This window comes from Trachypithecus francoisi, unplaced genomic scaffold, assembly GCF_009764315.1.
Source record: "Trachypithecus francoisi isolate TF-2019V2 unplaced genomic scaffold, Tfra_2.0 Lachesis_group3, whole genome shotgun sequence".
In the NCBI taxonomy this organism is placed as follows: domain Eukaryota; kingdom Metazoa; phylum Chordata; class Mammalia; order Primates; family Cercopithecidae; genus Trachypithecus; species Trachypithecus francoisi.
The window spans coordinates 157,422,702-157,448,610 of NW_022681468.1; the positions used below are offsets into that span (position 1 = coordinate 157,422,702).

The following is a 25,909-nucleotide window of genomic DNA, read 5'->3' on the forward strand; positions in this document are numbered from 1 at the left end:
AAGTGGAGAGAATCTTGATAAGGGAGGCTCTTGGGACAGTGACAGTGAATATAACTATCCCCGTGATTTTTATCCATCCATCTCTTCTAAGCTATGTACTCACTGTGCTACCTGCTGGGATACACGTATAAAGACGATACTGTCACCATTTTCATCTTGTGGAGTGTATAATCTCATGGGGGAGGCAGAAATGAAGTTGACCAAAAATATTTCATTACTGTTAAACTGGATTTTGAAAACTCTAATCAAATTCTAAATTTGATTGCTTTCCAGTTAACTGTCATAGGATGAATAGCTTTGAATGCTCAGGAACGGGCTAGTTAATGACTACGAGTACTCTAGCTCTGTGCTAATAAGTGTACAGTTACAGACTCCGTGGGTTAAAATAAGTGAGGCAATAAGCATTAAAAAAAGGCTACTGTCTTACATAGTTTAAAGTGCTGTGTAAGTAGAAGAAAATGGCATACTGTAATATATTATGTTTTATATTGCTTACTTATTGCTATATTATGAAACAGACAAATACTAATCTTGGGCCGCTTTTATAGGGAAACTTTAAAAAAGTAAGTTATCATGGCTTCTTCTCTTGCTTTTTGTGTCTGCTGTATTGTCTTGGAAACTCAGTGAAAGAGACCTTCTAAGGAGACTGAGAGAACAGCAGCTCTAAGGCAGAGGAGCTCTAAACCTATTTTTTTCTTTAAAGTTTTCTTTTATGAAACCAAACGCCAAAGTTATAAAACAGAGATTCAAGCATGTCCAAAGCTTTATTAAAAGTTATGTGTTTGATATGAAAACTGGGTAAGAGTTCTTAAGTAACAGATGTACTTTAAACCTTAATCCATGAAAATTATCTCCCATGAGCTCAGGCTAGATGAAATTGTGCTTTGACTCCTGCCTGTTTAGGTCCCTGGAAAATTCAGAGTGAAATGTACACCTTTATGGATTCTTGAAAGAATGTCTCTGTATTTCCCTGCAATAGGGCCATGCTACAGTGGCACCATGATGGTATTATTGAGTTTCTAAATTCTTATATTTGTTCTTAATAAACTCATTACTTTCTTTCCCACTGAATTTTCCTACAGGCCCAGTTTGAACTTCGGGCATTTCATATCCGGGGCGAGCATGCAGTGATAACAGCGAGACTAGAAGAAACCATCGAAAATCTGAAACACGAGCTAGAACACAGATGGCGAGGGGGTTGTGAAGAGAGGAGAGATGTGTGCATTTCCACCAATGATGACTGCCCTCCAAAGACCTTCAGAAATGTGTGCATCCAGACAGACAGAGAGACCTTCCTCAAGCCCTGCGAAGGCGAAAGCAAGACAACCAGAAGTAATCAATTAGTACCCAAAAAGCTGAATATCTCCTCTTTAAGCCAGCTCTCCCCGCCAAATGACCACAAAGATACCCATGCAGCACTCCAGCCAATGGAAGGCATGGCATCAAATCAGCAGAAGGCATTGCCTCCGCCTCCCGCACCGCCCTTGCCAACATCCATCCTTCCCCCTCCACTCCTCCCCCTGGGACTTGGATCTTTGTCTCCAGCACCTCCAGTGCCACCTGTGAGTGCTGGGCCACCGCCACCACCTCCGCCGCCTCCTCCACCGCCACCTCTACCTCTATCTTCAAGTGCTGGACCTCCACCACCCCCACCCCCACCCCCACCCCCACCCCCACTCCCACTTCCTAACTCCCCTGCCCCACCCAACCCTGGAGGGCCGCCTCCTGCTCCACCACCGCCAGGACTTGCACCCCCACCTCCCCCTGGACTCTTCTTTGGACTTGGCTCTTCTTCCAGTCAGTGTCCTCGAAAACCAGCCATTGAACCCAGTTGTCCCATGAAACCTTTATACTGGACTAGGATACAAATAAGTGATAGGAGGTAAGTTCTCTCCTATCCCATTCTCACCGTGTGATTTCCTAGGATTTGGCCCAAGTGATACTTTATTCTTACCAGGTCAATATCTCCATAGTGTAGCACCCATTATCAAGTGTGATAGAGTGAATGCTTGGATAAACAAGGTTGGGATGTTTGGGGAGAATGTCTGTCTCCAGCAGGGCCTCTCTATATTCTCTGAAGATGCTGGGAGAAACAATGTGTTTCAGTGTTAGGTTTTTCTCCAAGGCACATGGTCCATTTTATAGACTGGAGAAGAGTCCGAGTCTAAGCCAGGGCTTTCCCCAACATCGCTACAATTGATGAGTAATCATAAAGAATTGAACCTGATTGCATACTGAAGGCTCACTGATGATTTTTAGAATTCTTTTTACTGTATTGTTTTTAAATGCTATAATCAACCCTGTAATACAGACATTGAACAGATATGGGTGTTTTTCAATTTTTATTTAAAAAATGAGACATGGCTAAGTTATTAGTTCTTTAGATCAGAGAAGAGTCTTAAAATACAAAGTCTCTGTGCTTAAACTCTATTTCTTCTAACTGCTAAATACTCTCCCATCTTCCTTTATACCTTGATGCCCTTCAGAGAAAGTGTCAGTATATGGATAGCTGAAAGCATCTTCCATTTGTATCGATTGTTAAGCAGGGTTTGTAAAGCAGCAAGGTATAGTTGCTTGGAAACATCCATTCAAACAGATTTGAGTGCGATTTGTTCTGCCTTATTTCTGAACCTGGAAGGACAGTGAAAGAGATCTTAAGTTGTCTCTTGACAACTTTCTCCTTTAAAGTTTGTTTGTAAAGGACAGCAAATATAGGACACATTTTACAACTTTTCCCAAGTCATGATGTGGTAGTGCAGTCTTCAATGTATATAACATTTTGCTTAGGAAAGGCAGGATATGAAACAAAATAACACACAACTCACAATGATAAAACAACTAGAAATCCCTGTGGAGGAGTGGGGAATACCCTAAAAGTGAGCATATGTGCTTCATATTTTCCCCTTTCCTCTCACAAAAAATAAGGGCCAAGAGTTTGTTTTTGGAACATCCCGATACTTCTTTTTTTCAAAATTCAATTATACTTTGTAATTTCCCAAATGAATGGTTCATAAAAAAGTGAGATGATCCTGTAATAGCTTCTGCCATTAGCTAAAGTACTAGTATTCCCTTCTTCCCAATAAAGACTCAGACATTTCCTAAAAAATCATTTCCCAGAATATTTATTTTGAGTCATGTTTCCTTATTAGTGTTCTCAAATTGGTGCACAGCCATTCCAGGGCGATGCCTCCCACCTGTAAGCCCTGAACGTGAGTGTGTCTGACAGCACGGGGAGCTGTTCCACACCTGTGTCCCACTAGCCTGCCTTCACTTCCTTCCCCGAGAGACTTCATGAGCAACAGATAACTGTAGACCACAGCAGCCACCAAAGAGTCCCACTGGGAGATATAGGCCCTTTGCGCACGACCAAGGGAAAGCTGGAGATCATCATTGTCTACGTTGTTTCCTGCTTCTGTAGTTGGCCATTTTGAGAAGAAAAACAATTGAATACTGAAGGTCTCATTGGTTTCATCATATATCTAGGGCTTTACTTTTGAGCAAAATGAAAAGTAGATGAATAGGACATCAAGAGAGCCCTGCTTGGTGCGCATTTGAACCTGAAACGGGGGCTGCCCCTCCCTGATGTGTTAAGACTGCAACACGGGCACTTCCTGGTGGTACCACATATTCAAGTTCTTTTATTATGGGTCTCTCCAACTATCTGTTCCTATTAGCACTACTACTTCTAAGTGAAAATGATTCAAAGAGCCTGTGGAGTATTTGCTTAGGAGCAAAAGTGCAATTATTTGGGATACCTTCTCATAAAGGAGGCAAAATCGTATTTTAATATTTTGTGCAACTAGAGGAGTAAGTAGTTTATATAATGATTGCATCATAAATGTTGGTCTTGCTCTTCTGGGAAGCCAGAAACAAAATGTGAATTTTCAGCATTATGTATACACTGCTTCTCATCTACCTAAATTGCTTTTGACTCCTGGTATGAACTGATTTTTTTTCTTTTGACATTTTGCCTTCTTGGGTGTCTGTTTTGTGATTTCTAGACTAAGCAAGAGACACTTAAAGCAAAATAAATCCTCATCTAACTACCTTTTCATCTTCTTAGTAAGTTCCTCATTTTTCTCCTTGTCTTTCTTTCTCTCTCTCTCTCTCTCTCCCTGCCTGCCTTTTGAGCTAGAATGGTATGTTCAGTGGTCAGCTGACCACCATGGCAGGTCATTCGTTGTAAAGCAGGTCCTTATTATTGCCCTGCCAAATGCTGGCTGTCCCCAAATCACTGAGAGGCAGTGTTCCAAAATTCTTTCATTCAGTATTAGAAATGCCTTTCCCATAGAAATAGTGTTGTAAATGGTGATCAGGTGCTTAAACTGGTCACCATTGACTCCCAAAGCCAATTTACTCCACAATGTAAGTGAATTATATTACTCGTTACACTGGCCTGACCTCAGACTCCGTGGAGCTAGAGCCAAGCAGGTGCAGGAAGTGGGAACGAGGGCTGAGCAGTTGGCCTGACACACTGCATCACCTCACTCTAGGCGTCACCCCTTAGCTGCCCAGAACCTTCCCGAGACCCAGACCAGTGGCCCTTAACATGCCACATGCTCACTCCAGAATTCCCGACTGACTTCCTTAATCAAGATCCCACTTCTCCCCACCACTCCCCCAGCACCACAGAGATAAGCGCTTAACATTAATGGTGCTTATGTTTCAGGTTGAAGTTAAGTGAGTAGCAGAGGGGTATGGCTGAGGGAGGAACACATACGTTGATGTGCTTCACTGGAAATGTTCTGGCCCTTGGGTTGGGTAATGGTTTCCCAGGTGTTCATTCTATTGTTATACTTTATAACTTCCATATGTCATACTATTACATGATTCAACTATTGGCAAAACCATAATTTGAAAAATAAAAAGTAGAGGAGAGAAGAGGTGAATGTGGCCAAAACCAAAATGTCATATATCATGGGAAAGGCAGATCTATTGCAAAATGTGAACACGCAGACCTGAGGAGACAGGGCTGCCAACTGTTTTAAATATCAAAATCACCTGTAGTATCAAAAAATTCTGTGGACCATTCCATATAATAATAGTTATCTTTTTAGTTTTCATTGGGAAAATATATATGGAAACAAAGCTTTTAGATATTATGGATTGTAACATATACATATGCTTGATAAACAGTAAGTATATAGATGAAATTTGTGGGCATTGAGAGTGTTTTTTATTATTATTATTATTATTATTAATATTATTATTTTGAGATGGACCCTCGTTCTGTTACCCAGGCTGGAGTGCAGTGGCACAATCTCAGGTCATCGCAACCTCCATCTCCTGGGTTCAAGCAGTTCTCCTGCCTCAGCCTTCCAAGTAGCTGGGATTAAAGGCACCCACCACCACGCCCAGCTAATTTTTTGTATCTTTAATAGTGATGGGGTTTCACCATATTGACCAGGCTGGTTGTGAACTCCTGACCCCAAGTGATCTGCCCACCTCAGCCTCCCAAAGTGCTTGGATTACAGGTGTGAGCTACCACGCCTGACCAGTGGGCATTAATAGTGTTTGAAATTAAGATAAGAAAGTAAACACTTGGGAGATGTGTTCTGACTGAGGAACCCTGAGGAATGACCACTGGAGTCAGCTCACAGACGCTGTTCTGTTACACCTGATTCTCCACAGCTTTTCTTTCTTCCCTTCAAAACTAGGGTGCCCCTGTTTCTGGAAGACGAAACAGCACGGTTTCCCGGTGGCTGCTTTAGTTGAAATCCCATGAGGTGCAATGGAGGAGGTTTTTGGTTGTTTTTTGTTGTTAGTATTGTGTAGGGGACTAAGATACTAGGAATCATGTATTTTAAAATAGGCACAGCCTGTTTACGTATTAAGGACCCTGCAGAGTTTACCTGCATGAATCCTAAAAACTACATTTAAAAGTAGGTGAAAAAGTCCAAAGAGGAGGCAGATCTTTACTTTGGTGTACTCCATTTTCAGTCTACTTCAGATTTAGCCTGTCAAAGTCTCAAATTGGTTATCTTTTCAGCCTTTATACGATGCCCGTTTTTACACATCATGGAAATGCCACAGACTGAAGGAAGAGCAGCTTGGGTGCCCCCAGGAATCCGAATCCCAGGATTTCTAGTCCTAAGGAGTTTCTCTAGAGCTCTATCTTTGTACCTAATGACAATTATTTTTTTGGAAATATGTCTGTGTGTGTTTTAATGATCTATAGTATATTTTGACTTTAACAAATGCATAACGTAAAAAGCTTTTCTCCAAGCATTATTAGAGTTTTATGTGGTTTTTTAGAAAAATGAAATTAAAAAATGGATTTGAGAAAGATTTCATTGTATTATATTCTCTCCTGTTTTGGTTCTTATGGTTAACTTGTCATTTTCTCTTTTAAGCCAAAATGCTACACCAACCTTATGGGACTCCTTAGAAGAACCTGACATTCGGGACCCTGGTGAATTTGAGTATTTATTCTCCAAAGATACAACTCAACAAAAGAAAAAACCTCTGTCAGAGAGTTTTGAGAAAAAAAACAAGGTCAAAAAGGTACTAAATGATTATGCCAAAGCTGTAATTATATGTTATATAGGGAAATGGTATATATATATATATATATCATATATACACACACATACCTATACATATATGTGTGTGTATCGACCCCCCTGTGTATCGACTGTGTGTGGGAGTTTAGTACATATTCTGTGTGTGTGTGTGTGTGTGTGTGTGTGAGATTCATGGGAGCTCATTACATGCTGTTGGTGCTTTCCCTGTTTTCAGGAAATGTTTCAGAAGGTTTTGCGTGACAGATGGCAAAGGGAGCCAAAAGTTCATGAAATCTGTGCTTGCTATTTTGACCATATCTTCTGAATTTTCAAACTTTAATCTGGACTTTTTCAGCCATTAATTCTATTGAAATAAAAATAAAATCTAATTTGTAGTTAGTGAAAGTAGTCTACAGGTTATATGGAAAATAGGTTTTATTTAGAATTTCATTCGTTTAGCAAATATTTCCTAGGGGTTTACTGTGCTAGGTGTTTATTCTAGGCCTGCACTGTCAAGTATGGTAACATGTGGCTATTAAATATTGAAAGTAAATAAAATAATTTAGTTCTTTAATTGCACTAGCCACTTTCCAGTTTTGTTCTTATGCCTAGTGGCTGCTGTATTGGATAGCACAGATGTAAAACATTTCCATTGTATAAAAAGCTCTGTTGGACAGCACTGTCTTAAGCATTGGGATGTACTGAGGGCAAAAGTAATAATAATAATAATAAATCCTTGCCCTGTGGAGCTCATATTAACAAACACTAAACACAAACCCTGACAATCCCATAGTTGTGCAGGGGAAGGAGGGTCGATTTTAGTAGGGTGGGAGTGGAGTCTGCAATTTTAAATGGGGTGTTCAGGGTAGGCCTCATTGTGATGGTGACTTCTGAGTAGTGACTCAAGGACTTGAAAACTGAGAGGCACCAGCCTTCTGTAAGAGAATGAGTTCAAGACTGTCAAGCAGTCAGAGACAACCATGAGGATGAATCACAGCTCTGCCACACACTGACTGTGAGATCTGAGGCAACGGTACTAGGTCCTTTCACTCTGTGTCTGGATTCCTGCACCATAGCATGAGATGATGTCTGCTCATAATGTTCCTCTAAGTAATTATTCAATGAGGTAATCCATGTATGAGGCTCAGCATAGTGCCTGGCTCACTGTCACTGCTCAACATAAGATAACTGCTCTTGTTTTTGCTACTGTTACTACCATGGCTACCCTTTCCCTGTTTTAGTGGGTTTTTGTTTGGTTGGTTAGTTTTTCTTATTTTTAATAGTAGCAGAAATGGTGTCGAGGAAAAAGTTCTGCTATTGACTTGCTATGTGAGCTTGGGCTGGTTGTCTTCCTTGTCGTATTTTCCCTTCTCTATAAAAAAGGATTAACAGGCCGGGTGTGGTGGCTCATGCCTGTAATCCTAGCACTTTGGGAGGCTGAGGCGGGTGGATCACCTGAGATCAGGAGTTCGACACCAGCCTAGCCAACTTGGGGAAACCCCGTCTCTACTAAAAACACAAATATTAGCCGGGTGTGGTGGTGGTGGGTGCCTGTAATCCCAGTTACTTAGGAGGCTGAGGCAGGAGAATTGCTTCAACCCGGGAGGCGGAGGTTGCAGTGAGCTGAGATCGCCACATTGCAGAGCAAAACTCCGTCTCGAAAAAGAAAAGGATTAACAATATCTGAATCTCCCTTATCCACCAGGATGCTGTAAAATTCACATCTAAGCAGGTTTGAGGCAGTGTTTTTAAAAGTGTGTCATGTTGAATGATACCATCAACCCTGCCTTTTTTCTTTTTTTTTTTTTTTTTTTTTTTTTTTGAGACGGAGTCTTATTCTTGTCACCTAGGTAGGAGTGCAATGGTGTGATCTCGGCTCACTGCAACCTCTGCCTCTGGGCTTCAAGCAGTTCTGCTTCAGCCTCCCAAGTAGCTAGGATTACAGGCATGCACCACCATGCCCGGCTAATTTTGTATTTTCAGAAGAGATGGGGTTTCACCGAGTTGGCCAGGTTGGTCTTGAACTCCTGACATCAGGTGATCCACCCACCTCAGCCTCCCAGAATGCTGGGATTACAGGCGTGAGCCACCGCGCCCGGCTACCTTTCCTTGTTAAATTACATCGCAGGGTTCATCATCAGTTCATTTCTCAAGTAATATAATGATTATGAAATTAGCTGCAAATTACAGGGGAAAAATGGAAAATGTCTTAATTCAGCGTTCTGGTAATCAAATCAGATTTTCCCACTGACTTCAATTATGGATAAAAATTATGATCAAAGTGTTTCATCTCTCAAGGTCACTGTAATTGTGTTGTCTTGATAAAAATATCCAAAGAAGTATTAGATGAAAATTTTAAGAGGCTATATTGCATGGAACAATTTGAATTTTTCTAATTGGCTCTGTGACCCCACCCAAATCTCATGTCAAATTGTACCTACATGTCCAGGGGGGACCTGGTGGGAGGTGATTAAATCGTGGGGGTGGATTTCCCTTTCTGTTCTCCTGATAGTGAATGAGTTCTCACGAGGTTCGGTTGTTCCGTAAGTGTCTGGTGCCGCTCCCACCCCACCCTCTGTCTCCTGCTGCCATGTCGGTAGTATCTTTATAGCAGTGTGAGAATGAATTAATGCAAATAGTAAGTTCCAGACAAATCTGGGCAAAAAAAGTCAGCTGATTTACATAGAATGTATTCCCATTCAATTAGATTCATATGAGATGGAGGTAAGCCTGCTTTGTAGCCAGGCTGGCCTTTTCAGTGCCATCTATAGAAACAGAAGACTTGTTTCTACCTGAATGGCAAAAGGAAAATCTGTATTCCAAAGCCAGCTTCAGTTTGCCTCTTTCAAGAAGGCTTCCCTGACTAACCAGAAACTCCACTGAATGCTTTCTTACGCAGGATCGTATTAAACTTACTTTTGTTCTTTATTGCTTCTTAGATGGCTGTTACTCTTTTTATTTCTCTCCAGATGCTTGAAAACATGTTTTCTCATAGAACTATTCACTTCGGTTTTGGTGAATGAATATTTGTTTTTAAAACGTCAAAGCATGTGGTCATTTATTCTTATTTCTTATAATAGTTTGCCTGTTCAACAAAAGATTTTAACTAAGGCAGTTAGTAATTAGTACTTGATACGTATATTTTGTTTCTCTGTCTGAGGGGGAAAATAACACTTCATTTAAACTCTTTAAATTTTCTGAACAAGGTGGTTGCCATTGCCCCAAAAAATCCATACACTTGTGTGGTGCTTGCTTTTCTCTGTAAGTGGAGGCAAAAAATTGGGTCTACTGGGCTTTGTGGTAATATGCAGCTTAGAGTTTTCAGTGAGCTTTGTGTCCTACCTTAGAGCTGAGGTTTTAAATAGCAAGCTGAATTGATGCCAGAAAACTCCAAACCTGCCTCCTGTGATCTTTCCTCCATGCCTGTGGCCAGATTTCCAACATCAAGATGGATCGCTTGGTCTCTTTTGAGAGTCAGAGGTTTGTTTTCCTTCCTCCTGAAAATGAAAGTGGTTTTAGAGGTGGTAAGCAACTGAGAAGTTTCAGCACTGAAGGCCAACTCCTTCAGCTGGATCATGGAATGGTTCCCATATGAGAAGACCAGGAGGATACTTACCAAATAGGTCTTTTTATAATGACTGAACAAGAGGAAGTGCTGGGTACATTACTGGATTTCAAAATCCAGGATTCTGAGTCTTAGCTATAGGGCCTCAGCCAGCATTGAAACGTGAATATGAGTATCTTTTTTTTTTTTTTTTTTTTGGAGACAGAGTTTCACTCCTGTCGCCCAGGTTGGAGTGCAATGGTGTGATCTCAGCTCACTGCAACCCCTGCCACCAAGGTTCAAGCGATTCTTCTGCCTCAGCCTCCCAAGTAGCTGGGATTACAGGCACTCACAACCAAGCCCAGCTAATTTTCATATTTTTAGTAGAGATGGTGTTTCACCATGTTGTCCAGGCCAGTCTCGAACTCCTGACATCAGGTGATCCACCTGTCTCAGCCTCCCAAAGTGTTGGGATTACAGGCGTGAGCCACCGCACCCGGCCATGAATATCCCTTAAATAGAGCTGGTCTTCATCCCTCAGCACATTTCACATTTATGTTTTAGAAGTAATGGACAGAATGATCAAGAGTCTGTGGAACTCAGATATTAATTTGTAGCTTCAACTACTAAAATAGTATTTAAATTTCATGTCACTGGCACTTGTTTAAGCATGTATATATATATATATATGTATTGTTTCAAACTAGGCAGGGAGTCTGTTCTGTAATATCATGCAGTCTAAGAATTAGAAGAAATCTTACCCATCATCTAACTGTGTTCTGGTTTTGGCACATGACAAACTAAGACCCAGAAAGATAAAGTGACTTGTAGGGGTTTGTACACTTTTAACTGGGAAGACATTGATGATGATGAACTCTTGTTATTCAGCATGTGTCTGCATTTCCCATTTATTTAAATGATGTAACTTGCCACCTTGGTGATAGTATCAACTTTGATTGGGGTGATTTATTTGAAGTTTATGAATTAGAGTAGCCATTATTAAAATCATCAACAAAATATAGCCACACTTCTGCAAATCCAAAATATTTCCCACATTGTGTAATCACAGTTTTCTTCAGAGTCTTCCAATAGGAAGCCAAATCTTTGAGTAAAAAGATGTGCCTTCTATGTAACTCCAGCAAAAGGCGTATATAGATTTGGAGCTGGTGTTCTTCTTTGACCTTATCAATTCCATTTAAAATATTAGCTATAATAAAATAAATTTATTACTAATTATTACAAATCCGTATTGCATACTTAGGTAGATGCCATTCTCATTTGTGATACTAGACCACTCTGCCACTACAAACATAGCGGTAACCAAACTGAGAACCAGAGCTCAAGATATCAGCTCTCAATGGAACCACCGCCACTTGCTACTATCTCTTATTTTTTTCTCTCATAACATTCAGAAGAAGTCCTTTAACCTTCTCACACTGATTTCTTCTCTACAAAATTGGGAATAATACCCCCTTAATATGGTTATTAGAAGGATAATATGAAATTATAATCATACATTAAGTATTCTTTACATTAATCTCTTAGTTTATGAACGAATGTGAAAGCTTTGGAAAGAAATTCTTAAACATCTTTGATTCCCAAGGTTTTTAAGGTCTTAAACCATTAATGTGTCAATTCCTGACACTATTTGCAAGTGGGAGTCTCTAGGTCATTCTTGTTTTTCAGTATTCATGGAAGTATACCACAACTTCCTTTAGTGATACATTCGGACATCTAGTAGTTCATGTCATGTTTGTATAGTCTCTTTTCACTGAAAGATTAAGAGTTTCCCCGTCAGTATGTCATATTTACACTATCTCTAAGTGACGTTTGTTCCTGAGCAAGGTAGGTCCGCACCTTGTGAAGGAGCCAGAAATCATCTGCCTTCATTGTCTGAGATTCTTTCTCCTGGTTCCTGTTAAAAAAAAAAAAAAAAACTAGATGCTCTAATAAACTTCCCAATTGTGTTTTAAACTTGCCCAACAACTTTCTGAAAATCAGCATGACCTGCCAGTATTCCTCCTTTTTTGAGATGCCGTGATCTGACTAAATTATAAATCATCTCTGTTTGTTTCCTCTTCTGTAAGATATGTAAAAGCATTCCTCTGTCTCCCTCTCCCTCTCTGTCTCTCTGTCTTTTTAATAGATACTTCTTAAGAATTAATGAGATAATGGCTATTCCCCAGGCACTTGGGGGGAAGGGGGTGTGATGGTTCAGGAGACACTAGTCTGTTGAAACTTTGTGGTGCCAAAAGCCTTCAGCATTGATTGTAATTTGGTCATTTTGGCAAGGATCATAGCTGTAATTCTCAAATCCCAGACTGCGTGTCTCAGTTTACTGAGGAGGGGAGAAGGGTGGAAGAAGAACATTGTTTGGAAGCCTGTTCATAAATTTATAGGATTTTCATAACCTGTTGCCTTCCAAGTTTATATTATTTCAGCTTTGGTGTACAAAGATAATTTCTCTGGGCTCCCTTGGTGTAAGGTATGTGCATTATTTTTTTTTATATAGGGGGTGGCAATAAGTTGGTCCGCCCCTTTACATTTTTCACGTGTTGATAAATGAGCAGTGGGGTTAGGGATTGTCATCTCTAGAAGTGAGTGAAATAACTTGCCCATGTGTTGATTGTACTAATACATGACCTGGGGGCCTAAATTAGTGATATCTGGAATGATCAGGGCTTTCCTGTTCTTCACTTTAAGGACTCCTGACTGGCCACATTTACTGAAAGGAAACAGGAGCTCCATGACAGGCACCAGTTTACAAAAATTCCACCTTGTAAATTTTATTTGGAAATGAGACAGCCCCAAAAGTTAAGTTGTGCCTTTATTTTATTTGCTTTTTTTTTTTTTTAAAGAGTGGTTAGGACTTGTCAAATATGAATATCAATGATTCTTTCAGAATGTTGAATCTGAGTATTATTCTTGGAGTTCAACTGTGTTTCTCTTGTTGGCTGTTAAACAGTAACTTAACCTGAATTTGTGTCTCCAGCCAGCTGCATTTAGGATGCGCTTTACCTACCCCACACCACAAGAGGGCACCTTAGAATGCTGAGATACAAAGATGAAGTCACATGGATCCTAGAACCCCGACAGCGGGCACCTGGAAGACAGCAACTGCCCCTCAGCTCTCTCTTTCCTTCTTATATCTCTGTATTGTGGACCATGAGGCCAAATTTCACAGCAAATGGCCCACGCAGAGTATTGGGTGCCAATTCCATATTAGAAAGACTTGTAGGTATTAGTAGAATAAAAATCATTGGTAGCCATGGTTCCAGTGCTTAGAATGAATGATTGCAGTATAAAAATATATGAAATATTAGAGTTAGCCCCTTTGGGACTGATTCTGGAATTCCCTTCTCACCACACACACAGACACATGCGCGTGCGCACACACACACACACACACACACACACACATATCTTTAAAATCTTCCATATCTGAAGAGAGTGAAAAGCAAAAATTTGTTTGAATGTAGATTTGGGGTTATGTATTTGGAAAACACAAAAAAGTACAGGGTATGCTATGAAAGAACCATTCTAAATATTTGTGCTTTAAAAAAATATTTATCTTCTTCTTGTTGAGGAAAGTTTTGAAGTCTCGCTTATTATTTTCCTGAATCTCATTCATTTATCCTCAATCCAGGCCATTTTCTGAGATTGTGTTATGGGGTTGGAGGTAGACAATAGAATGAGGCTGAGTGCCTGTGCTTGGGACCTTGATGGGATAGTGAGTCCTCTGGCCTTCAGTTCTAAGCTTAGAGGTGTGTGAAGATGTAACAAGAATAGGGAAAGATCATATACGTATACTTAGGTTGCAAGTCCAGGTCACATGGATGCTTTTGAAGCTGAACTTGTAAGTGCTTTGCAAAATACACACATCTCCCATGTACGTGATAGTCAAAACAACCCCTGCACGTGCCCTCACAGGCACATGCTTAATATGAACAGAGAGAAGTCTCAGTGACCTTGGATTTATTTGATATCGTTCAAGTGGAGATTAGAAAATAAAGATATCACTAGTAGTGATATTGCTAAATGAAGAGTTTTGGTTAGTGCCTGTCATATGTTAACTAATTTGATCTTCGAAAACCCGGTGAGATGGTTCCTATTATTGTTCCTATTTTATACATGAGAAAACTGGAGTTTAGAGGGGTTGGACAACTTGCCCAACACCAGATAGTTCTGCAGAGCAAAGGAATGTTTCCAGCAACAACCCCAGAGCTTGTTTTTTTTTTTTGTTTTGAGACACAGTCTCACTCCGTCACCCAGTCACTGCAACCTCCACCTCTCAGGTTCATCAAGCAATTTTCATGCCTCAGCCTCCAGAGTAGCTGGGACTACAGGCACACGCTACCATGCCTGGCTAATTTTTGTATTGTTAGTAGAGGTGGGGTTTCACTGTTTTGGTCAGACTGGTCTCCAACTCCTGACCTCAGGTGATCCACCCGCCTCAGCCTCCCAAAGTGCTGGGATTACAGGCGTGAGCCTCGATGCCCAGCCTTGTGTTCTTAATTACTTGACAAATGATCATTTATCTGCATTTAACTGCAAGTCCTGGCTTTAAATTCACTTGGCCAAGCCTGAATTTTATTTCTTGGTCATTGTATAGTGAAAAAAGTGCCAGCTTTGGTGTCAGTAAACATAATTTCTAATTCAGACTCTGACCCTAACCAAATATCGAATCCTGAACAAGTCCTTTAAATTCTCCGATCTCCGGTTTCTCATCTGTCAAAAGATAAATTTTAATTATATGAATTCCAAGGATCTGGTCATTACTTCTACTTTGCAGATGAAGACACTCAAGATCTACCAACTTTCGTTTGATTTTTAGAAGGCAGATAGATGAGAGTATCACACATGGACCAATATCTTAGTGCTCAGACCCAGGCCTAATCAGGTAGATAGAGCTGTCTCCAACTATCAGTGTAGCATATTGTATGAGCCATAGGTACATGGGGGTTCAGGAAATAATTGTTCTGATTTTAATAATCCCCCAAATGTAAGGTAAATATATTGGAGAGTTATTTTTAAACAAGTTTTTTTATGTACTGGGGGTGTTGAAGTACTGGAAATATGACAGAGAAAACTGTAGTGGAAATTAGGAGCCAGAGATCTCGTCTTGAAGGTAACTATTAGTTGTTGTAGTTGTTGTATGTCACTCATGTAACCCCTCTGACCTTAACTTCTATACCTAACATGGCATCTGGAGTGAAAATTTTCAAATATGCTTTCCAGATGCAAGATCTCAGAACGTAACAATGTGGATATGTTCCCACATACGTTTTTAAACTGAGTGTGTATAAGATTGAAACAGTGAATTTAGATTTTGCCTTGTCAATGCGTGACATGGGATATACTGCAAGCCAGACTCACAACCACAATGTTCCACCCTTCCAGTATATAATATTCTCTCTTTGCAGTTGTCCTTACATAACAAAAATGCATTTGGCAGCAGCAGCCACAGTGGTGTAACTGGCCAGCCCCCACTGTGCTGGGGTGGCCCTCCACCATTTTTCCCTCCATCTCCTAGCAGAGTTTCCACAGTCCAGAGGCCTGGAGCTCAGGTTACACCAGACAAAACTGTCCACTTACTTCCTGTGATAGTCTGGCTTGACCCCAGCGCTATGGCCACGCTTCCAATTTTTGATAAAATACCTTTGACCCAGAGCTTCATTTCGTTTAGACCTGACCTGGTTTCCCTCCAGCTGAGGCTAATTTGCATGGCTGTAAACACGGACCTTACAAAGCTCACCAACTGTGATGAAAGCAGAGGAAACCTGAGACCACTGGAAATTCAAAAATCCGCCTTCTCTATCCCAGCCTAACTCTGAGTTACCCCTCAGCCCAGGAGGCTTCCAGTGTGCAGCAGCTAAGAAAATGTTATTCTGATTGATCTGATTAGGGCAGCAAGGTTAGCCATGGTCAATTTACAAAGACAGTATGAGAAGAAATCATGTGTGTCGTCATGTTATGGGTCAGCGAGGCCCCTGCCAGAAGTTATGAAAAGCCACAGCTCTGCCAGGACCATTATCAGATCTCCTAGGTGGGGTACAAATGGGATTGGAGGTTTAGGGGGCCCCTCCAGTGGATTGAATGACAAAAGGGATTGGACTGAGAAGAGCGGGTGAATCAAATCATGCTGGCTTGCAGCTGGATTTCTAAGCTGCCAAGCCCCTTACATGTGAGTGGGAGAGCCTGGGAGTTCCCCAGTACAGTGTGGGGAGGACTGCCTTGAGTTCCTCACTGCACGGGAAAGAAGAGGGTGGAAAAGCTAATTTGACATGGACGTGAGGCTCTACATTGACCCACAGAAGCAGCCAGATGGAACCTATTGGGCATTTTTGATCCCTGCCTTCACCACAAGAGTGGTTTAATTGGGATCTGGCTCCAGGCCCTTGTTACTAAATAACCTGAGTTTTAGTGTTTTCATTTTCATTAATTAACTTTCATGCTAGGTGCCTTATTAGTCACATTAGGCATTTTGCATGTTCAAAATATCCTAGGAGGTGAGAAGGGGGTCTTTAAAAACAGTACAGAGCTGCAAGGACCAGGGGGTTAATTCATGACCTAATTATCACATCACTTTTTACTCTCTTGTGGACTCTTGTACAACTTCCTTAGTTTAAAATATGCACAAAAACCAGCTTTTAAACTTTGTTTTCAAACGGTTATTACATTCATACTGACTAAAGATTTTGGAGCCTTCACCTTGGGTGTGGTTTGCTTCCTTCCTGTTCAATTCAGGAACATAAATGTTCTTGCAACACTGGGATAAGACACATTAATTAACAAAGAAAGATTTATATAAAATGAGGCCAACTGAAAGCTGTACTGCTTGAGCTGGGGCTCGTGATAAATAGATCCCTCTGTATATAATCGTCTTACTAATGGAAAAGATGAGACATTGGGATGGTTGCTTGGAGAAGCATGTGATTCAATGTAGCAGTACAATGCCTAATGCATACTATGTTTAGAATGCTTTAGTAAGACATTGGAGAGACTGGGCCATGATGATGTTTTTGTTGCGTATACATATAATCTTGGGGTGTGGAGGTATCTGAAAAACTTAGCCCTATAAAACCCAGCCATTCAGTTGCCACTGCAGGAAAGGATGAGCCTCTGAGGCTGAAGTGCATGGAAAAGGAGGCAGAACTCATAGACCTGCACAGAGACTGCATACCTATGAATTCAAGATCCAGCTGAGATCTGGGCGTTTGCCTCAGAGCAATAGGAAGCCAAGAACAAGGCTGTAGCAGAGGGCTGAGCTCCCGTTTCTGACCAGCTGCCTTCTCTAGCATGCCCAGTGTGGCGAGAGTCACAACGAGACTAAGTATGGAGGGTGATAGTGTGGTAGGGCAGCAGGGGCTTCTGGAAACCCACAGGCCTGGCTGAGTCATCATTCATGGGGCAAGTCCCTTCTATCTTTCTAAGGCCCCTTTGTACAGTTCTCTCATCTGTAAAGAAAGAATAATATTAGTGCCTATTTCAAAGGTGGTTGTGAAAATTAAAATATCCTTTGTGAAATGTTTGGCCTGGGGCTTGGCACATCAATGGTGCTTCCATCATGCTATCACCACCATCACTGCCACCATCAGGAGTAGGAATAAGAATAATGAAATATCCTCCAGTGTCATCCCAAAGGAAAGCAAGAGGTTGGATGTTAACCAGAAGCCTCATCTCTCATTCAGTTTGGTTCCTGGACTCCAGGGGCTGCTAGTTATAATCCATTTCCCCTATTTGTGGTGTGTGTGTGTGTGTGTGTGTGTATATGTGTACATGTGTGTCCCACAGGGGCACAGCTATGCAGTTAAAGCAAATGAATTTTAGCCAGATTCTCAGAGATGAATTCCTTCAGTGTGTACCAAGAAGAAACACCCAATACAACAAAAAGTTTATAAAATGTGTCTCCATTTTCTAGTTCTATCTGTATTTGACTTTCATGGTAATCTGTGTTTGTGGTACAATTTTAAGAATGCCAGCTATTAGCAGGTAACATAATATCACCTTGTAAAATCTTTGTAGAGCATGATCATCTATAAATAAATAAACATATAGAATGACCGATTTTGGTAATGGTGAGACTCTTAACATATGATGTTATTTTAGGTTGGTTTCTTTATTAACAAATAGACTGCATTAACTTTCATACAGTACTTGATTAAATTTTATCAACATAACGTGTGAATAGAATTTTAAAAGTCAAGCAATATTAAGACTTTAAAAAAAGCAAAAGTTCTGCAAATCTCAAATTTCAAGGAATTTTTCATACAGATCACATCTGATCAGAATGAAATTAAGTTAGGAATCATGTGTCAATAATAAAAATAACTAACATGTCAGTGTTGAAAACTACATTTTTTAAACTCTTAAGTCCAGGGGTACATGTGCAGGTTTTTACATAGGTAAAGTTGTGTCATGGGGGTCTGTTGTGTAGATGATTTCATCACCCAAGTGTTAAGCCTATTGGTTATTTTTCCTGAGACTCGACCTCCTTCCACCCTCCACCTTCTAATAGGCCCCAGTGTATGTTGCTGTTCTCTGTGTGTCCATGTGTTCTCATCATTTAGCTCCCACTTATAAGTGAAAGAATGTAGTATGTGGTTTTCTGTTCCTGCCTTAGTTTACTAAGGATTATGGCCCCCAGCTCAGTCTATGTCCCTGCAAAGGACATGATCTCATTCTCTTTTATGGCTGCATAGTATTCCATAGTGTATATGTACCACATTTTTAAAATCCAGTCTATCATTGACAGGCATCTATAGGTTGATTCCATGTCTTTGCTATTGTGAATGGTGTTTTAATGAACATACATGTGCATGTGTCTTTATAACAGAATGACGTATATTCCTTTGGGTAGATACCCAGGACCAGGATTGCTGGGTCTAATGGCAGTTCTGTCTGTAGGTCTTTGAGGAATCGCCACACTGTATTCCACAATGGTTGAACTAATTTACTCTCCCACCAACAGTGTAAAAGCGTTCCTTTTTCTCCACAGCTTTGCTAGCATGTTATTTTTTTACTTTTTAGTAATAGCCATTCCGACTGGTGTGTGATCTCATTGTGGTTTTGATTTGCATTTTTCTTTAATGGCCGATGATGTTGAGATATATATATATATATGTTTGTTGGCCTCATGCATGTCTTCTTTTGAAAAGTGTCTGTTCATATCCTTTGCCCACTTTTTAATGGGGTTGTTTTTTTCTTGTACGTTTGTTGCAGTTCCTTATAGATGCTAGATATTCAACTTTTGTCAAATGCATAGTTTGCAAAGTTTTTCTCCCATTCTGTAGGGTTGTCTGTTTACTCTGTTGATAGTTTCTTTTGCTGTGGAGAAGCTCTTTAGTTTAATTACATCCCATTTGTTAATTTTTGCTTTTGTTGTAATTGCTTTTGGCATCTCCATCATGAAATCTTCACCCATGCCTGTGTCCTGAATGGTATTGCCTAGGTTGACTTACAGAGTTTTTATAGTTTTGGGTTTTACATGTAAATCTTTAATCCATCTTGAATTCATTTTTGTATATGGTGTAAGGAAAGGGTCCACTTTCGATCTTCTCCATATGGCTAGCCAGTTACCCTAGAACCATTTATTGAATAGGGAATCCTTTCCCTATTGCTTGTTTTTGTCAAGTTTGTCAAAGTTCAGATAGTTGTAGGTGTGCCATCTTATTCTGTTCACTTGGTCTGTGTGTGTGTTCTTGTATTAGTACCATGCTCTCTTGGTTACTGTAACCCTGTAGTATAGTTTGAAGTCAGGCAGTGTGATGCCTCCAGCTTTGTTCTTTTTGCTTAGGTTTGCTTTGGCTATTTGTGCTCTTTTTTGGTGCCATATGAATTTTAAAATGGGAAAAACTTCCTTATTTTTAAAAATGTATGATGACACCCGTAAATAAATTGAGTTAAGAAAGTAATTATAATGGAATTTTTAAAACACTTAACAGCAAAAAAACAAAAATACTGATAAGACTCATAGGATGTAGCTGAAATGTATAGTCATGAGTATTTATATTAGAAAAGTAAAAGATAGATCAAAAATCAATTACGTGCTTTAAATCAATAACTAGAAAAATACAAATAAATCAAAGAAATTAAAAGGAAATATTAGGTTGAAGAACAGGAAAAACCCATTTTACAGGTTAAATATGGTCAAATATTTGCAATTTTCTGTGGTTTAACCTAATACATTTTAAAAGATGAGAATGGAATTTTTTAGAAGTTTAAGTTGAGTAGAGAACATCAGTTAAAGACAAAAGTTTCTCCTTTGAAAAAAAAGGATAACATTCAAAAACTTTTTGCAAGATTGAGCAAAGCAAACGTAAGTAATATTAAGGAAGTAAAAGTGAATGTAACTACAGATGCAATAGAAATGTATAATACAATAGCATGAACACATTTTTGTGAATAAATGAAAATAATCTGAAATAATTTTCTAGAAGAATGTGAATGGTCAAAACAGTCAAGAAGTAGAACTCCTGAATGGTTCCATAAATATTAAGGTAATTAAATTAGTAGTTTAAAATTGTCACATGAAATGCGAGGTCCACCTTGTTTTATTACACTAAGCATGTCTTTCTTACACAAAACATTAGAGAATAGAAAATCAGAGAATAGAAAATCATATTAAACTCAAGGCTAGTATCTATAATCTTGATAGCACAAACCAGACAAGGGCAGGAAGTAAAAGAAACTACAGGACAATTTCTCTCATAAATATAGATATGAAGATCTTAACCAGAATATTAACAAATGAAATCCAGAAATATATAAAAAATGTTTGATGATTAACTGATTTATTCCAGACTAGCAAATTTGATTCAAAATTAGTAAATGCTTTTTATAAATAATGTAAAAATAGATGAAGGGGGAATTACATAATTAAAAAATGATGGGAAAGTATTTGATTATGATTATGATTTATAATGAAATTTTGTAACTAGGATTGTAAGGGAATAGCTTTAGCCTCAAAAAGAGCATCCACAAAGCAGGCATGTGTCAAAGGCGTATTTGGTGAAAATTCGAAAACTTCCCTTTTGAGATCAGTATGGCATAGGAATATGATACCCATTTCTACCTCCTTTATTTAATCTAAGCAAGTGTAATAAGGCAAAGAAACCAAATAAAATATATTGGAAAGGAAGAAATTAGACTATGAATTGTGATTTTTCAGCATAGAAAATCTGTATTGACGGATTAAAAAAATAAGAGAATAGAGTAAACCTAGTAAATATGAGATCAATACACAATAATCAGTTGCATTTTTATACACTGTTAACAAGTTGGAAAATTAAAATACCATTAGAGGGACATAAAATAAGTATAAATCTAAGCAAACATAGTCAAGAATCAGTGTAGAAAATTACTAAACTTTATTGAAAGCATTAAAGTAGACCTAAATAAAAAGAGAGACATAATTCTCTTCATGAACGGGAAACCCAGTACTATAAAGGTGTTAATTTTTCCCAAATTTCTAGTTTCAAAGTCATTTCAATCAAAATCTAAGAATTACTTGGAATTTAACAAGCTTATTCTAAAAAATTGCATGCAAGAACAAATGTTCAAAAAACAACTCCAAAAAAGGAAAACTAAGTGGGAGATACTCTACCTCATATCAAAGAAAATAAGGTAATAAGAACTAGTAGAGTACTATAGTATGGTAGTAATTGTCACAGGAAAAAAAATAAATAATGAGTGAAAAGAAATGAGAGCTCAGAAGCAAATCTATGCATATGTGGAAACTAATACATGACAAATGTGGTATCCCAGATCAGTGGGCAAAATTGACTATGAATAAAAGTATTTTAAAACTTAAATATATATGGCAAAAAAAGGAAAATGGATCCCTACCTCACTTCATAAATAAAAGACAGTCCCAGATGTAACAATGAGAAAGGAAAATTTTAATAATTTTTGAAAATAATATAGGAGCCTATCTTTTGGCCTCATATGGAAAAGACATGGAAAGCACAAAACAAATAAGAAATATGACTACATTAAAATAAAATCATTGACATAAAGAACTCTTGCTCATCAAGACACCTTGAAGAGTTTGAAAAGATATGCCACATGCTTAAAGACATTTGTAATACGTATAGCTAAATAAGAATTGTTATCCAAAATGTTTGTGGAATTCTTACCAATCAGTAATAAAAAGAAACTGTGCTACCTGATCGTAGTAGGTGGAATTATAGATCATGCACCTAGTCGCTCCATATGCTGACTTTGAAACAATTCATTTCTATTTAGCTACTTAACCATCCCTGCCTCCCCCAACACAGGATGCCTCTTGTTCATGTATGTCTGGTATTCTGCCTCCCATAGCTATACCTAGGAATTTGCCAGTCCTCCAACTTCACATTTTCTGTTTTAAAACTTAACTTACAAAGAACTCAAACAAATTTACAAGAAAAAAACAACCCCATCAAAAAGTGGGCAAAGGATATGAACAGACATTTCTCAAAAGAAGACATTCATACAGCCAGCAGACACTTAAAAAAATGCTCATCATCACTGGCCATCAGAGAAATGCAAATCAAAACCACAGTGAGATGCCATCTCACATCAGTTAGAATGGCAATCATTAAAAAGTCAGGAAACAACAGGTGCTGGAGAGGATGTGGAGAAATAGGAACACTTTTACACTGTTGGTGGGACTGTAAACTAGTTCAACCATTATGGAAAACAGTATGGCGATTCCTCAAGGATCTAGAACTGTAGAAGTACCATATGACCCAGCCATCCCACTACTGGGTGTATACCCAAAGGATTATAAATCATGCTGCTATAGAGACACATGCACACGTATGTTTATTGCGGCACTATTCACAATAGCCAAGACTTGGAATCAACGCAAATGTCCATCTGTGACAGACTGGATTAAGAAAATGTGGCACATATACACCATGGAATACTACGCAGCCATAAAAAAGGATGAGTTTGCGTCCTTTGTAGGGACATGGATGCAGCTGGAAACCATCATTCTCAGCAAACTATCACAAGAACAGAAAACCAAACACCGCATGTTGTCACTCATAGGTGGGAACTGAACAATGAGATCACTTGGACACAGGAAGGGGAACATCACACACTGGGGCCTATCATGGGGAGGGGGGAGGGGGGAGGGATTGCATTGGGAGTTACACCTGATGTAAATGACGAGTTGATGGGTGCTGACGAGTTGATGGGTGCAGCACACCAACATGGCACAAGTATACATATGTAACAAACCTGCACGTTATCCACATGTACCCTAGAGCTTAAAGTATAATAATAAAAAAAAACCCCAAAAACGTAGAGGGCTCTCCTAGTTGTATGAAAGATAGATTTTTGTCTTTCAAATCATCAATCTCATAATTTGGGGTTAATTTTTCAGGAGAAGAGGACGTCGAAAGGCCTTTACCACCTTAAACTCCAAGTGAATTTGATTTTCACATCTTAAAGGCTATTCCCTTGTTGCAATATAACTAATTAGGGTTGTACATCTTTGCTGGAATAATTATTTCAAGGGAAAGGACACAGGACTAGAAGTCAGACATCTAGGCGTCTCTGGGCAAATCACCTGCCATGTGTGTAATGCTCTGGTTCACCTAAGAGAACCTCTGGGTACATATGTTCATGATTTTCATGATTCCAGTCAAGATGGGTGTAGACACTCACTTTTCATGGATGGCAGTGGGTAGGTTTTTTGAGTCACTATGTTACACCATTGACCTGATAGCCTGAACGATAGAGTATGATACACACTTGCTTCCCATGATAGCTGTGCTATGAGAGTAAGAAGGAGGATAGGACTAATTACGGGAGGCATGTGCTGGGACATAACACCGCAAGTCCTAACAAAGTCTTGCAGCAATTCTAATATATGTACTAAAATTCAGCATTATTTCATCTTTCTCTTTTTACCAACATTCCATGGAATATTTATTTTATATTCATGGAAGGATCTCAGTGAACCTGTTAGAAGCAATGTGGCACTTACGTGTCAGCAGCTGTTAGCCAGAAAATTAACAGAGTGGAATGGCTTGGGTTGTAAATAATGTACATTATGGCAATGGTGGCAGATGAAGACTATGTGAGAGGTTGTGTGCAAAAGGAAAATGTGAGGTGCCCTAAGTTATCTTTAAAGGAAGAATTGTTTCCCTTGGAGTTCTGTCTCAGATTTTGCCTTCCAGTGGCTTGAGGCACTGCAGCTCGGGGTGCTCACTGTCGCTGGCTCTTCACCTCTACACAGGAGTGGGAAAGAGCCAGGTAGTTTGCATCATGGGTACCCTCTGAATCGAAGGCCATCCATCATTTCTGATATCTTGAATGCAATGATTATCATATCAAAGACATATGATGACATTGAAGATAATAACTTTTCTGTTGCCCATTATCTCTAACCAGCTTGGAGTAATTATTAGCACGTGTTCTTTCCAAAGGCCTAACACTCTAAATGTTAGAAAGAAAAAGCCCTATTGGAGCCACCAAGGATATACGTGTGTGAGACTGGGTTGAAGTTTATATTATTAGATGAGGAATTATATAGACAAGACAGGAAGTCCAAAGGTCATGGAAACTTTGTTGTTTAGAGGTTTCAGGAGGGCACTGTGGCTGTGTGTACACTTGGGATTGCCTTTCTGTGAGAAAGTTGTCTCCAATATTTATTGAATGAGTACAATAGCTTTAGTAAAGGACTTCGTGGAGACTGATATTCTGAAAGGGGCATGTGGGAAAAACCTCTGGAAATCAGGGATTATAGAAATATGCATACATACACACACACACACACACATATGTATATGTATAAGCACTGTGCTAAGTGCCAATGATCAGGAACAAAACATTACATTTATTTAGAGTCACTTCACCCCTCAAAATGTGGTGCATGGACCAGTAGCAACATAATCACCTAGAAGATGATCAGAAATATAAAAATAACAGCCCTTGTGTTAGTTTCCTAGGGCTGACTTAACAAACTATCACCAACTGTTGACTTGAAACAACAAAAATGTATCAATAGTCTCGTAATTCTGGAGTCTAGAAGTCTAAAATGAAAGCTGTTTGCAGGGCCAAGCTTTGGTAGCTCTGGTTCTGTCTGAAGGCAAGGCAGTGAATTCACTAATGTCTCTTGGTCTTTTCTTCCCCCAAGACTCCATGATCAATGGGAAAATGCATGTGATTTTGTTTGGGGGTTTTGTACATTAGACAAAATCAGAAATCTCCTGCCCACGGCCCTACCTCCTCCACCCCAGCCCATCACACCCCCACACTGCCATAGCCTTCACCTGCTGTGGCCTCCGCATTAGCCTTCTGAGTAGAATTCATCAGCCTGAAAAACAAGAAAAGGGTTTTTCTGTCTCATCAGGATGGGGACGGGGTGCCAAATATGTTCTCAGACTCAGGATAGGATGACAATTTGCCTTTTCACATTTCTTGGTGAAGAGCCTAGATCCTTAAAGTAAACTTCAAGCAATTTTATGTGTCCCCAAAAACAAGGCCATGGAAGAGATTCAGACCTAACATTTTAAACAGTGAAGCTTAGTTTTCCTTGCAACATTTAATGGGACAGATTATCAGCTGTGGAAAAGCTGATTTTAATGGCATTATCAGGCCAGTTGACAGAGGCTTCTCCCCAGAAGCCTACCAGGCCACACTGGCCATTAGCAGCAAGAGTTTTTTTGCACCATGTCGGATGACATTTCATAATATGGCACTACACAGCCAACCAACCAGCTCTTCTGGGTGTGATGCCAGAGTGGCAGGGGGTGGAGCAGGGAAGAAGAAGGGGACCAAGGAAACTGAATCAGCATTTGTACTCCTGGGCACCTGCCAAGTAACAATTGCGTATTTCCAAAGAAGCGCTCATTCTCCCTTAAGAGAG

The 25,909-nt window shown here is 39.6% G+C and overlaps 1 protein-coding gene across 2 annotated transcripts in view; it reads left to right on the plus strand.

The window, feature by feature from the left end:
- Window positions 1-25,909, plus strand: part of FMN1 (formin 1) — a 425,302-nt gene that overhangs the window by 217,973 nt on the left and 181,420 nt on the right. For both annotated transcript variants that reach the window (XM_033190690.1, XM_033190691.1), the window contains 2 exons: window positions 1,083-1,882; window positions 6,354-6,504. In XM_033190690.1, the coding sequence (XP_033046581.1) occupies window positions 1,083-1,882; window positions 6,354-6,504 (951 nt within the window). The remainder of the gene's footprint in view (window positions 1-1,082; window positions 1,883-6,353; window positions 6,505-25,909) is intronic.